The 13855-nt window shown below is 48.2% G+C and overlaps 1 protein-coding gene across 8 annotated transcripts in view; it reads left to right on the top strand.

Moving 5' to 3' along the window:
• The window catches only part of LOC107325055 (acid-sensing ion channel 2), a 387163-nt gene extending 378826 nt beyond the window's left edge, over positions 1 to 8337 (top strand). For 4 of the 8 annotated variants that reach the window (XR_004309693.2, XR_014937144.1, XR_014937146.1 and 1 more), the window contains exons 4-11: positions 1971 to 2121; positions 2556 to 2612; positions 3295 to 3448; positions 3936 to 4027; positions 4641 to 4720; positions 7018 to 7086; positions 7226 to 7400; positions 7797 to 8337. Coding sequence is in view for 4 of the 8 variants with exons in the window: in XM_032449398.2 (XP_032305289.2) it covers positions 1971 to 2121; positions 2556 to 2612; positions 3295 to 3448; positions 3936 to 4027; positions 4641 to 4720; positions 7018 to 7086; positions 7226 to 7327 (705 nt within the window). In the remaining 4 variants the exon portion in view is untranslated. Of the gene's footprint in view, positions 1 to 1970; positions 2122 to 2555; positions 2613 to 3294; positions 3449 to 3935; positions 4028 to 4640; positions 4721 to 7017; positions 7087 to 7225 lie in introns of all 8 variants that reach the window. The other 4 variants (XM_032449398.2, XM_015885549.3, XM_085523771.1 and 1 more) reach the window with 1 other exon arrangement.
• Positions 8338 to 13855: the final 5518 nt, after the last annotated feature.

Here is a 13855-nt window from a genome sequence, read left to right as displayed (position 1 = left end):
GGTGCTTTGGAGTTGAGCTGGAGCTCTGCTCTCATCAGAGATCTCACGAATCATACAATCGTTATGGTTGGCAAAGACCACTAAGATTATCTGGTCCAACACAAAGAGACCTGCAGCAACGTGTGGGCTCCATATGGCTCCTGTGATGTCAGCTTTGTTGTAATCATCCTGCAGGGTCCACAGCGTGTCTATACTTTGTGACTCACCCCAGAAGTGTGGGTGTCCCATCCCTGGAGGTCCCAAGGCCATGAGTGGGGCCCTGGGCAGCCTGAGCTGGTGGGGGGCACCCAGCCCATGGCAGGGGGTGGGACTGGATGGGTTTTAAGATCCCTTCTAAACCAACCATGCAATGATTCCATGGTTCTGCAATCCTGTGGTCCCAATACAGACACTCTGGGTTCAACGATCCTATGGTTCAGCCACCTTTAAGATCCCTTCCAACCCAACCATGCCAGGATTTCACAGTTCTGTGGCCTTTGAGGTCCCTTCCAATCCAAACCATTCTGTGATCCTATGAGTCTGTGATTTCTTCTCTCTTTCTCCTACATCTCCAGAAGACCCCCAGATAACCCCAAAGGAAGCACCTCACACTCGGCCCCTAGGTCCTAGGCTTGTAGTCCATCACCATATGTTTACATGTTTATTTTAGAACATGATTAATGTTACTACATATTTATACGAATGTTTCTCTTCAGCCAACGTGCTCTGCCAGCACAATGCATTCAGTGTTTCATGCAAAGCATGGCAAATTGGATGCTGCTTTAAAAAACAGAGAAGGAGGGGTTAGGGAAGTGCTATTTTCTGCTCTCTAGCAAAAACTCTTGCAGAGCATTTAGTGAAGATAAAGAGGAAAGCCTGCCAAGCTTCAGACAGAAGGCAAACAAGGTAGATTTGGCCGTGGGGGCCAGAGAGTGGCTTGTTTTTCCTGCAGCATGTTCTAGGCTTGCAATTAAGGTTTCTGTGGTGGATTGCGGCATTCTGCTTTTCTTATCTTTGCATTTATGCTAAATAAAGTGGTAACAACAGGAGGGTTTGCATTGCGCTATTGCTTAGCAGCCTGGGTTACTTCGTGCAAGGTGATGTGCAAAGATGGGTCATCAGCAGCGTGGGTGCAATGGAATTTGGTGACTGAAGTCACTGTATCTTGCTGTAAAGGTGTTTGGAAAGGGCGCCACTGACTTGTCCCCTTCTCAAAGCTGGAGCTGCTGTCTAAGGGCATTTTGAGTCAGTGGGAAAAGAGCCTATGTGAGGAAGGGAACAGTGCAAACTCAGGTTTGCTCACACCACAGCAATCACGTTTCCTTTGCTGGAATTTTGCTGTTTCCTTTATCTGCTCCTTAATGTCACCAGCACTGTCTGCATTGTCCCCATGAGATTAGCATAAGGCTGAGCCAGAAGCTGTCACACACCGGTGCTGATTACCCTGTGTTTGTTCTCACCAAATTGGAGCCAATTTGCAAGTCACAGCCTCCCCAGCAGTCCCTGCACCAGCAGCATTTTCCCTATGGTACTAGAGAAAGGACCGAGTGCTTCTTTAAAGTTATCCCTGCAGAATGCCTGGTGCTGCACATCCCCTGTGCACCATCCTGCTGGGTGTGCACCATTCTGCTGGGCTCTGCTGTTGAGCTGGAGGGGAGCTCTGCAGCACAAGAGCTTGTTTTATAGTGAAAAGGATTTGCTGGGAGAGTGAGGATAGGTATAAGAAATGGCTTAGATAGGTATAATGGCTAAGATAGGTATAAGAAATGGCTTACTGCAATTGCTTAATGCTATTTCCAAGATCATAATAGGGTTGGACCACTAGGCATAACCTGAGCAGGTTTGGGAACTGGATTTGGGAGTGACTCGTGATGGAGTCACTAGGCGAGCTGAGTTGCACCCCTCCCCATCCAGTGTGGCCCTTTTCCTTCCTATCAGAGATGGGGAGGAGATGTTGTGTCCCCTGACAGCCCCTCCTCCCTCTCTTGCAGCTGACCTACCTGCCTCCGCCCTGGGGTGAATGTCGCTCGTCAGACATGGGCTTAGACTTCTTTCCCGTTTACAGCATCACGGCTTGCAGGATCGACTGCGAGACGCGGTATATTGTGGAAAACTGCAACTGCAAAATGGTTCACATGCCAGGTCAGTGCTCCCCTCCCTCCACCCAGCCTACACCAGCCAAGGGACCTGGGACTAAAGGAGCTGGGGTTATCTTGTTCTAAAGGGATGCTAAAAATGGTTGCAAAATGCCTTGAAATAGGGGCAGGACTAGCAGAGGGCCATGGTTCTGGTAACACCTCTTTGTCCCTGGGTTAGCACCCTTGGGTGATGTTTGATGTGACTCTGATTTGGAAGAAAAGGCTCCCAGAGCCAGCAGAGGTGGGATGGGTGCTGCAATCCCTCCACTACCCGCACCATTCTTGGCTTGCTTTGCAAATGTCAAGTAAATGGTGACATTTACATCCCCACACTGCTCTCAGCTCATTCTGGGACTGAAAACAGGGACAGGACAGGGATGAAAAGCTTCCATCTCAGCAGTCCCTAGCAACAGTGGTGGATGTGTGCTTTCCCTGCAGGGGATGCTCCCTTCTGTACCCCGGAGCAGTACAAGGAATGTGCAGAGCCTGCGCTTGGTGAGTACCAGGAGATGTGTCTGAGTGTCACGGGTGTCCCATGCTGGGGGGACTTCCTGTGTTCTTCTGGATGGACTCAGCAATGGATTTTGATAAGACCTGAATGTTGGGGAGGGCAGGTTATTCCTTAGGATAAAGGTTCCTCTGTCCTATGATGGGTACATGGTTCCATCAGGGCAGCAAAAATCAGGATAACAAGCACCCTGAGATGTGTAGGAGGGGTTCACCTCTAGGTTTGGGTTTGGATTTGGAGTTGGATTTGAGTTTGGATTTGGATGTGGGATTGGATTTGCATTCGGGTTTGGGTTTGAGTTTGTATTTGGAGTTGAGTTTGAAGTTGAGAGGGAGTAACCCATTCTAGTTTGGGATTTAGGAGACTCCAAAGTTGAGTGCTGTTGGCAGGATCAGATGCATGTAAAGGGTTGGTGTGTACCAGCATCAGATGAGTTACAACCCCAGGCAGATGCTGGTAACAGAGTGTGGCCTCCAGCGAAGAGCCTGTCTTCAATCTGCTACAAATGGCCATGCAGTAACATGGAAGAAGAATGGCCAGGACTGCATTTCTTGCAGCTCTTCTCATTTGAGATCTGACTGCTTGGCTCTTCTCTGGCTGTGTGACCTCTGGATCCACATCTGCTGCATGTCCCCAACTCTTGAGATCAAACTTTGTCACCTTCTCCAGGTTTGCTTGCTGAAAAAGACAGCAATTACTGCATCTGCAGGACACCCTGTAACCTGACCAGGTACAACAAAGAGCTCTCCATGGTCAAGATCCCCAGCAAGACTTCAGCCAAGTACCTGGAGAAGAAGTTCAACAAATCAGAAAAATACATCTCGTGAGTGTTGCAGGAAACAAATCTCCTCCATTTGGAAGGGGGGAATGAAAAGTTTAAACCACCAGTGCTTAGACTTTGCCAATATGAGCATATGTCCTCCATGGGGGATTAGGGTGAGCCCTCTAAGAGATGAGGTGTGTGTTGCTTTCCTCCTAGGAGAGCTTTTTCAAGACAGCTTGGGCCTCTACCAGCCCTGGGCTCATTGATATCAGTATGGAGTCAGCAAGAGTTATTCCTTATTAATCATCATTCAGACTTCTGCTCTTACCATAAAAGTGAGATCCAGCACTCACATCCTGAGCAGAAATCTTGGAGATAAGTTCTATAGATAAGATAAGATAATGTGGCCTTGGCCTCCAGGTGTCTATAGGTCACCAGAAAGTGTGATGAGGACAGGGATGGGGGGGAAAAGCCCCCAAATCCCTTTATCTTTTCCTTGTCTCCTTGTGGTGGCTGATGGGCTGGTGCTGTTGTCCTCTTTCTGCAGAGAAAATATTCTTGTCTTGGACATATTTTTTGAAGCACTCAACTATGAGACGATTGAGCAGAAGAAAGCCTATGAAGTGGCAGCCTTACTTGGTAAGGAGGTGTATTACCAGGTCTGTGTGAGCTGGGTGTGTTTATGGGACAGGCAGATGCCACAAGTGAGTGCATCCTGTGAAATCCCAGCAAAATCCAACCACATTTCTGGCCACCACACTTTCAACCTCTTCTCTTCTTTTCCTTCTGACACCAAGCTGGGAAGTGACCCAGGGGGCAAGATCTGAGGGACCACAGCTAATCCCTGTATCACCCATAAGAGGTTAATGTGAGCTGCTCCATCTTTGCTGGATCCCAGAGCCCTGATATTTGGGTTGAACAAGCAACGGATGCTCTCAGTGCTGAAAGGCATTATATGGAGGAAGTCATCTCTTAAAACCTTATACCCAGCACCTCTTACCTACTCCAAATCCATCTTAATCTCCAACAGGGCCAGCCAGGACCCCAGGCTCTTTGCCTTTGGGTGCTGCCTTGCAGATCAATGGGGAAGGTCAAGGAGCTGAGCTTCAAATTGGGTTGAGGTTTGTGGGTGATGGCTAAAGATTTAAGTGCTTGAAACCCATCAGGTTGGGCAGTAGAGGGGTTCGGTTGAGGAAGAGGCTGGTGATGAAGCTGTCTGATAAAGCCATTGGCATGTTGTTCTCTCTCCTAGGTGACATTGGAGGCCAGATGGGGCTATTTATTGGTGCTAGTATCCTCACTATACTAGAGCTCTTTGATTATATATATGAGGTAAGTGCCTTGTCTTTGCCTCGTTCCTGGCAGGGGGTGGGCTTGAAAGCCTTGATGCCAGCGGGGACCATCACAGATCACAACCCTGAATGCCCAACGTGCTCAACTAATGCTATAATTAATTATGAGTGACTAGAATATATGAATTATAAACTAATTACACCATATAATTCACCTCCAGTAGACCTCAAGCTAAACAAACCCTTCCTGGAGCATCCTCTCCTCCGGGATCTCATTTCCCACTCTTCTTCACTATATTGCAAAAAGGTTAATGTTGGGGGTCAGGTTCATGGCTTTTGACTGTAAAGGGGAAACTGAGCTTGAGGGGTTGTGGCTGCAGCAGACCTCTGAGATTTAGCTCCTTGTTTGCAATGTGATGACCCCAAGAACCCAAACATGCAGGCCCCATTTTATAGCAGGAAAGAATGAGTTTATGGCATAGTTACAAGTGGGATGTGATACCTATGGGGAGAGGTAGTTCCCAGCAAATCTGTCACTTCCCATTCCAAGGTTTTCATGCTGTATTTTGAGCCTCTCTGCACCCAAATCTGCAATCGTTTGGACCTCTGACATCCAGCTCCTTATCATGATGGTTCTGGGGATTTTGAATCCTATGGGATTTTGTATTTAGAGGTCGTTTGTGGGAGTTGCATCAGTGTGTGCTGAGCCAGCTGTGTGCACGGGGATGTTGGCTGCTTCAGTCTTGCTGGAACATCCTTAAAGAAACCTCTTCAATTTTATTAAAGGCTAGGTGCTGGCTTTGCGTTTTAAGGCAGTCCCTCCCCATCACAGCTCCTTCTGGGTGGCTGTTAGCACTTGGTGGCATTATCCTGCAGTAAAATAGATTGAAAATTACAAGCATAAAGCTAATAATGGCTTGGGTGTGCAAACAGAGCCGGGTGCCTTGGTTTATATCTCAGTTTGAATTCACACCGTATTTCATTAAAATCTCCTATTCTCAGCTATCTTGGGCTCCTTTCATAAGAAGGTAATAAGAAACCTTGCCAAGTCTGGATGTTTTTTTCTTCTCTTTTTCTTTGCTTTATTTGATATATCCTCATAGAACTTGTCTAACAGCTTCCTCATGCTGTAATTTTTCTTTTCCCTTCATTCACTCTTTGGGGGGCAAATATGGCTTAAGAGAGCACCCCATCTCCTGCTGGGTTATACAGAGAGTTCACCTACATGGTCATGGTGGATCTTTGACCCACGCTGGGCAGGGAGAGCAGGAATAAAATGCCTTGAATAGCTCTAATCAGCTCAGGGCTTCAGCAAGGCAGGGCTCAAAGCACCTTAAACTCGTTGCATTCTCAACCAAATCATTTGCAGACTCTCTGAGATTGCCAGCAAACGGATGCGCCTGTTGTTTTCTATCAGCTTACCCAAAATCTAAAGGAAATGTTGAACCTAGGAATGACTTTTGACATCAGTCACGCTGCTCAGCCATGGACCAGGGTAGAATGTGCAGCCAGTCCTGCATCCCACCAAGCATCTCCTGCTGGTATCAGCCATGCTTCATTAAGAACTGACCCAGTTGCTCACATTTTTAGCTCACTTCTTTGGGTTTTTGGGGTGTTTTTTTTCCTCCCTGTGGAAGGTTTTCAGTGAAAAAAAATGCACTCCCTTCTCATCCTTTGTGGGATTTCCCTTGAAAATCAAATCAGCTTTTCAGCATTAGCTCCTGAGGATCCATTGGCTGCAGGGGAAAGCTGCGTTCACATGGCTGACATTTTCAATAAGCTCCCAAATAAGTATTTCTAAATGGAGGTTTGGGAGCTTTTTGTTGTTTTTCTTGCTAAAAAAAAATAAATCAGGTTTTACATATGGGTTGGTTTTCTCCTTCATTCCCATTGAGTTTGGGTCCTCCAAGCCCAGCGTCCCTTCCAGCTCTGGAGGTGGCCACAGCTTGCAGATGTTGTACTGAAATATGGTTTAGTGGGGGAATATTGGTGGTAGGTGGATGGTTGGACTGGATGGTCTTGGAAGTCTTTTCCTACCGTGGTGATTCTATGGTGACAAGGGGTTGGCCAGCTCAAAGGAGGGTTGGCCAGCTCATTGAGGTGGAGTCACTGCCCCTAGAGGTGTTCAGGATATGTTTAGATGCGTTTTAGAGCATGATCTATGGGTGATAGGTGGATGGATGGACTGGATGGTCATAGAGGTCTTTTCCAGCCTTGGTGATTCTATGATCCCATGCCTTGCCAATGTCAGAAGGCACCGTGCTCACCTCCTTCTGCCCAGCTTAGAATCATAGAATCACAGAATTCTATGATTAACCAACCCTCCCTCTTTTGCAGCTGATCAAGGAGAAATTATTAGACCTACTTGGGAAGGAGGAAGAGGAAGGGAGCCATGATGAAAACGTGGTAAGGAGCCCCATCACTGCGTTATTTCCCAAGGATTGATCGTGCTTCCATAGCAAAGGAATTAGCGGTGCCAACCAGGAGAGGCAGTGGGTGGAGAGCAGCCCCCCGGGGTTAACCCCGTCCCGTTTCTCCATCGTAGAGCACTTGTGACCCCATGCCAAACCATTCGGAAACCATCAGCCACACTGTGAACGTGCCACTGCAGGCTACCCTGGGAACACTGGAGGAGATCGCCTGCTGACACCGCCCGACCTCTGCACAGTGCCAACACCTAAGGAAGGGAAACTGCACGGGAAAGCAGGGACCGAGCTCAGGTTTGCAATGGGGGCAAAAGAATAATAATAATAATTTTAAAAAAATTAAAAATAAAAATTTAAAAATAAAAATAAAAAAAAACAGGAAGAAAATCGCTATGCATTAAAAAATAATAATAATAAATATATATATATTATATATATACTCTGCCAAAACCAAGCGAAAGGCGCCTTGGACTTGAGTTGTGTTGTCCTTTCCTCTTGGGGGGGGTTTGTCTCCAAGCTGTGAAGGCAGCAGCTCCTTTTTGAACTGTGCAAAACACAGAGACCAGCATCACAAACACAGAGAAGCCCCGCCACCTCACATACTGCCAAATGTACAAAGCACTTGCATGCCACTTCTTTTTACGGCAACATATCCCTAGCTGTCTTTATAAGCTCTGTTCCTCTTTACAGTCTCTGATTTTCACTACAAGAAGGAACTCGCGGGCCCAGCCATCCCCTGAAATCACCATTACTAACGTCGTAGGCTGAATTAGAATAAAGAAACAAAAAGTCGCAGCTCTTGGATTCTTCTTACGTTCTTGTCCTTCGTTGTCAGTCTGTGATGAATCTTAAGCTAAGCCAGGTCCCCCGAGGCCGGGCCACCTCAGCGCTGCCCGACACCCCCAGGTGAGCATCCCTGCGGAGGGGCCGGACCGGGTGGCTCTCGGTGGATCATCCCCACCCGGCTGATGTGTTGTGCTCCTCCATCTGCAGTGCCTGGACAGTCCATGGGGGGTAGGGGAAGGGATGGGGGTGGGCACAGGGCGGTGGGTTTCTGAAGTTTTCTTTTTGATTTTCTTTGATTTTTGTGTGTGTGTGTGTGTGTTTAATTATTATTATTATTATTTTAATTATTATTTTAATTTTGTTTTCTTTTGGTTTCCTTTCTGTTACTGGATTCTGTGCTTTCTCTTCGTTCTCATGACTGATATTAAAGCTGGTCTTGTGGAAATGGCCGGGCTGTGTCATTTCTGCCTTGCCCTCACCCTAAGATGAACCTCCCAGTGCAGTCTGGATGAGGGGCAGGCACTCCCTCGCCCCTTCCCTCTCCATCTTAGTGCATGGTGGGCACAGTGGGACAGCCGTCTTGTCCCATGCTACATCCCCATCTGCACTGTCTGTGCCTCTTGCTTATCTCTTGGAGTCTCGTGTATCGCTGGCCAAGAGGTGGAAGGGAACCAGGTCAAAACGATGTCATTCTCCCCTCAAAAAAGAAAGAAAGCAAATTTCAGTGAGCTCCCAACCCTGCTGGTTTCGTAGCCTGGAGGTGTGGTTGGGTCTGCAGGTGGCTGTGAGACTGACAGCATCACTTTGCCTTGGAAAAAGTGCAGAGCTATCAAAGAGTCATGAAGGTTGGAAAGGACCTGTCAGGTCCCCAAGTCCAACCCCCATCCCACCATGCCCACAGACCCAAGTGCCACATCTCCACGTTCCATGAACACCATTAGGGATGGTGACTCCCCCATGCCCTGGGCAGCCTGTGCCAATGCATCACCACTTTTTGAGAGAAGAAATAGTTCCTAAGGTCCAACCGCGTTGCAAGCAAGAAACCAACCAAGGGTGCTCAAGGTGGGTCTGTTTGGGGGATAATTACCCCCTTCTTCCAGCCCCATCATCTGTCCTGGCTTTGTGGGACCAACATGAAGAGCTTCTGGCACAGGGGATGCGCTTACACTTGGGCAGCTCTCCTGATGGTGATTGCCATTGCAAGGCCACAGGAGACACAAAATCCACCATGTTGTCTCTAAAATCTGCTCTGATGAGTGTACAGCTGATGGGGAATGAAGGCAGCCGGTGCCCAGCCCAGGTCCCCAACCCCTCTGGTGCCATTGACCTCAGTGCAATGAGTCAGGATAGCCAAGCTCTGCCTCTGCAAACCCCAAACCACATTCTCCCATCACACCCTACCACACTTGGCACCATTTTGACTCATTTCCCCTGATTTTGATGTGGCTTTGGCCGGTTGGATGGTAAAGAGGAGTTTTGCTTGGGTGAGAACAGGGACAGAACTGCAGCCCAGCCCCTCACCCTATTCACTAGCCAGTGAGTAACCTCAGGAACCTTATAATTACATCCTGCACATGTTTGGGCTGAATTATCCTTTGCCTTCTCTTGCCCTACAGCCAAACTTAGGCACCAGTCCCCTCAATATTTTGCTTCCATATACAAAAACAGGGCTCCCAACAAACTATCCAGCTTGTGAACCTCAGCAGCCCTAAAAGCATCACCATAAAAAGGGGCAGGCAAAGTCCTTTCAGACGTGGGTATTTCAATTCAGTCTCCTCCAGCCTGCCAGGCAAGCATTCAGAAGATATTGCCTCCTAAGGGTTAATGGCAACAGTGACTCCTGGAGTCATTCGGATGGATATAAATATCCCCGCTTGGCAATTTAATCTCTTGTAAGAGTTTTTGGTAAAGAGCCATTAGAAATCATTACTGAAGCTTGATGAGGTGGACACCACAAGGCTGCCCAGAGGTTTTGCTATTACACCCTGGAGAGGAAAGCTGCTTGAATGGGCAGGCTGGTGTGGAACAGCAGCTGATTGCTCCCAGAGAGCACAGCCTCCAAGGGGTTTGCTGAAGAGCCCATTTGGTCTTATCAGTTTCATTATCTCCTGTGACTTGGACTCAGGCCACATGGTCATTAGCCATGGGATGCCCAGCAGCCATTAGCTGCTAACAAGTGCTCAACAACAGCACAGCTGTGAAGCTGCAGAGATGCTAAGCTCCATCTCCTGTTGCAAAACATCCTGTGGTCCCTTCCAGGCCAGTGGAGGGAATCTGTGCCACCCTGGGTCAAGGAGACTCATGACATCTCCAGGTACTTATACATGCATAGGGTTGAAGCAGCCATTATAGCCCGGTCTGGTCTGGGATCCTTGTATGAACTGGTCTTTTTATACCTTAAACTCATTAATGGCTGGGAAGAGGGTTGGCCATACAAGCATAATGGTCTTATATCCTTGGTGGCCTTATATCTATGGTAGCCTTAGAATCACGGTGTTCTTAAAGCCATGGTGGCCTTATATCCATGGTGGCCTTACAGCTGTGGTGGCCCTTTGCACTGTATCTATGCTTGAAGGCCCAGAGGCATCTCCTTTGGTTTGGAACCCATAGGATAAATGGGAACATTATAGGATCTGGACCCCAGATGCAAAGGCAGCTCACAGAGTGGCACCCAGATGGGATGGAGAGATGAGTTATATGATGTCAGTGGGCTCCAGCAGACAAACTGCCATCAGCTGACAGCTAAGCCTGGATGAGGTACCTCCAAACCAGGCAGACTGAGAGACCTCAGCTCCAGGGCTTCTGTACTGAATTCCTGAGGCAGCCATTTCCTAAAGGATGTGTTTGATTACTGAGTCTGTATCTCAACCCACAGCAGTTTGAACACTGCTGGACTGATGGGTTTATTACCAGAAGTTGTCTCCATTCCCATCTCCCATCATGAGCTTTGCCCCAAACCACAACCAACATTTCTTCATTGGTGGTGCTGATGGTCTGGAGGAGTCCAAACGCAGCATCTCATGGTGGCCAACGTATCCCAAACTGATGAGCCTCATGTTCTTCCTACACAAGAAACCTTGGGCAGGCAGCAGCTCATAGGGAGGAAGGTCTATGAATTGCAAAGCCTTGGTCTGAGAGCTTCAGGGGAAGGCTGAGCCTTGGCAAGCCGCCTGCCAGGATACAAAAGTTCAAGTCATTTCATTTAACAGAGGGAAGGTGAAGAGGTGGCTCCCTCGAGTCCATAAATTCCACCGTAGTGAGATTTCTAATAAAAGGTTCTTTAATTTGGCAGACAAAGCCACAACAGGAGGTCGTGGCAGAGGGGAAGCTAAATGCAATCAAGTAAGTGACTGCTGGGGAGTGAGGATGCTCCCTCAGCCCCTCCAGTCTTTCAATCCTTTCCCAGTACAGCATTCCCATAGCACTGCCCCATCCCTGCAGCACTCAGGGCTGACTGATAGAGAAGACCATGCAAACAGCAATGGAGCACTCTCACTTAGATGTGAAGACCCCCACAACTTGCTGGTGTCACCCCACCCCTCCTGTCAAGCTGGATTTGTAGCCAGTTCTCCCACCCTTAGACACCCACAAGCTCTTTCCATCTCCAGGGCATTCACACCAGATTTTGGCCAGGTCTTTGCAGCAGTGTCAGTTCTCCACTTACAGCTGTTTGATGGCTTTGATTTTCATCCACTGAGAGATAGCTCATAAAAAAAAAAAAAAAAGTCCCATATTTCATCTGTTTATCACTCTGAAAGTCCTGTGATCTCCAAGACAGGCGGAGAACAAATAAATACCACTGGGTACAAAGTGTTTTTCTGTCAAGGATCTAGCATGTCAATTGATTAAAGGCAATGCACATTGTGTTGACTCCGATGGTCTTATCTATCAGCTGCAAAGCCAAATTCATATTGGAAGAAAGACAATGTTCTGCCATGTCCTGGGGTGGCTGAGGACATAACTGCCTGCTCTCTAAGGTATTATTAAGCACTAATAAAGAGCTGAGATTTTAGGTGATGCTGTGCTCAGTGGCATCTCAATGGCAGCAGGGCTGTGCTGGCTTGACCTGTGCCTGGCATTGCTGCAGGAGCCCATGGTTTGTGAGTGATGCCCATCCACCCACAGCTCTCATCCAAGTTGTAAAACAGGAATCCACCCCTGTGGTGAAGCTTCCAATGGGAGCTGCTAAAGGAGATGACTCAGAACCTGTGGGGCTTGGGTGCAGCCCAAGGGAAAATTAACTTCAATCCTGCCTTAAAATCTCAGACTGGGTGCTGGCATCATACTGGAAGTACTCTTTGCCCTCTCTTTGCTCTTCCAATCCTCTTCCTTTCTCTTCACATTTATTTTTCTCCTGGGACAATGTCCAGTCTGTCATACATTGATGCCGTTGGGAAATCCAAGAGCAGGTTTGTTCCTCTGGCCTCTCCTCAGCAGATGGTAGAGTCATGTCCTGCTGCTTCCTTGGTTGTTCTTCAGCTGATAAATCCACTATTAGCTCTCCCAGTGCCACCAATCATTCCTATTTAGGACCAAGATCACCATCCCTGCCCCATAAGCCAGGTCAAGTGGCTGAGGACACCTATTTGTCCTCAGGAGAGTGGACGTTGCATTGGTCCATCTGCTGCAGAAGGCTGGGAAACAGAATGATGCTCTCAGCTTCACCCTGATGCTTTCACCATTCTCCTGATGCTCTCACCCACCTCCTGATTCTACCAACCACCTCCTTGATCTGTAAATCACCTCCTGATGTTCTCACCCTTATTCTGATGCTCTCCCTGACATCCTCACACTCTCACCCGTGTCCCCTCTCCTGGCTTCCCAGTGATACTTTAAGCAGACTTTGGAATCCCAAATCAAGTGCCTCCCAAATCGAGGCGCATCATCCCATGAGAGCTCAAACACTTTCATGGGAGAGCTCTCAGAAGGAATCCAATGCCCTCCCCAGGATTTGCTTTGTGTGCTGCTGTGCCAGGTAGGGTCTGACCTGCCCAGCTCCCGACCTTGATGATGCTTTCCATGAGGGATTTGCTGGCACATCACCCACCTACTCCCAGTCATACCAAGCCAAGGTTTTCTCCCAGCTGCTAAACACCAGAGCATTCTTCCATGCTCATCACCACTCTATACCCCAGCTAAAAGCTTCCCCGAAAACACAAGATTGCCTTTAACAATCACCAGCTTTTTTCTTCTGACATAGCCCTCCATACTGGGCTCCTCCTGTTCCTCCCACCTCCCAAGCAAGGAAGGTGACATTCGCTTCACAGCTTCAAACGCTCAGGAAGAAGCCTGGAAACGTGCAAAGAAAACTGCGATTCTCACACAAATCTGCTCCCACCACCTGCATGGCAAGGAGATAGAGAGACATGGGATCCGCTCACTGGAGCTGCTACCATGGTCCCATCACTTCGAAAGCCCCAGCAGGGGATCCCCACTGAAGGATGCTCTAAACCCAATAACTGGCCTCTTGCTCTCCTCTACCTCTAACCCATCCCCACTGAGCTCTGCAAGCAGGTGTGGCACACACAGATGTGCTGTGCCCAGATGGAGTGAGGAAACTGGGAATTATTGCTGCACTATTATTATGTTTTAAGATGCAATAGAAAATCAGGACTTTGACCCCCTTTCTGGAGGAAAGATGAGTTGTGAGAGCTCGTTGTATCACCCCTGGCAGCTCTAAAAATTCATGAGCTACTTCCAAGAGAATTCAGCAGTGGGCTCTCAGAAAGAACTCGGATCATTGCACTGGTGCTGCCATTGAGCAGAGGAGAAGAGACCAAGTTTGAGGCTGTGCTGGGATGAAGGCAAGAAAACCAGCAGGGCTGGAGGACAGTGCACATGGCTCCAAGCAGCCCTTACTTGTTCCTATGAGCTCAGCTTAGGACACTGCAGCTGCTTGTGCATTGCTGGAGGCAAAGGGGGTTGGGGGTACTTGAGGGCAGGGAGCCACAAAATACCAGGTT

This window comes from Coturnix japonica, chromosome 24 (assembly GCF_054131305.1).
Source record: "Coturnix japonica strain WE chromosome 24, WE-NBRP24, whole genome shotgun sequence".
Taxonomy (NCBI): domain Eukaryota; kingdom Metazoa; phylum Chordata; class Aves; order Galliformes; family Phasianidae; genus Coturnix; species Coturnix japonica.
Note: the sequence above shows the minus strand (reverse complement) of the source record. Positions and strands in the feature narration are given on the sequence as shown.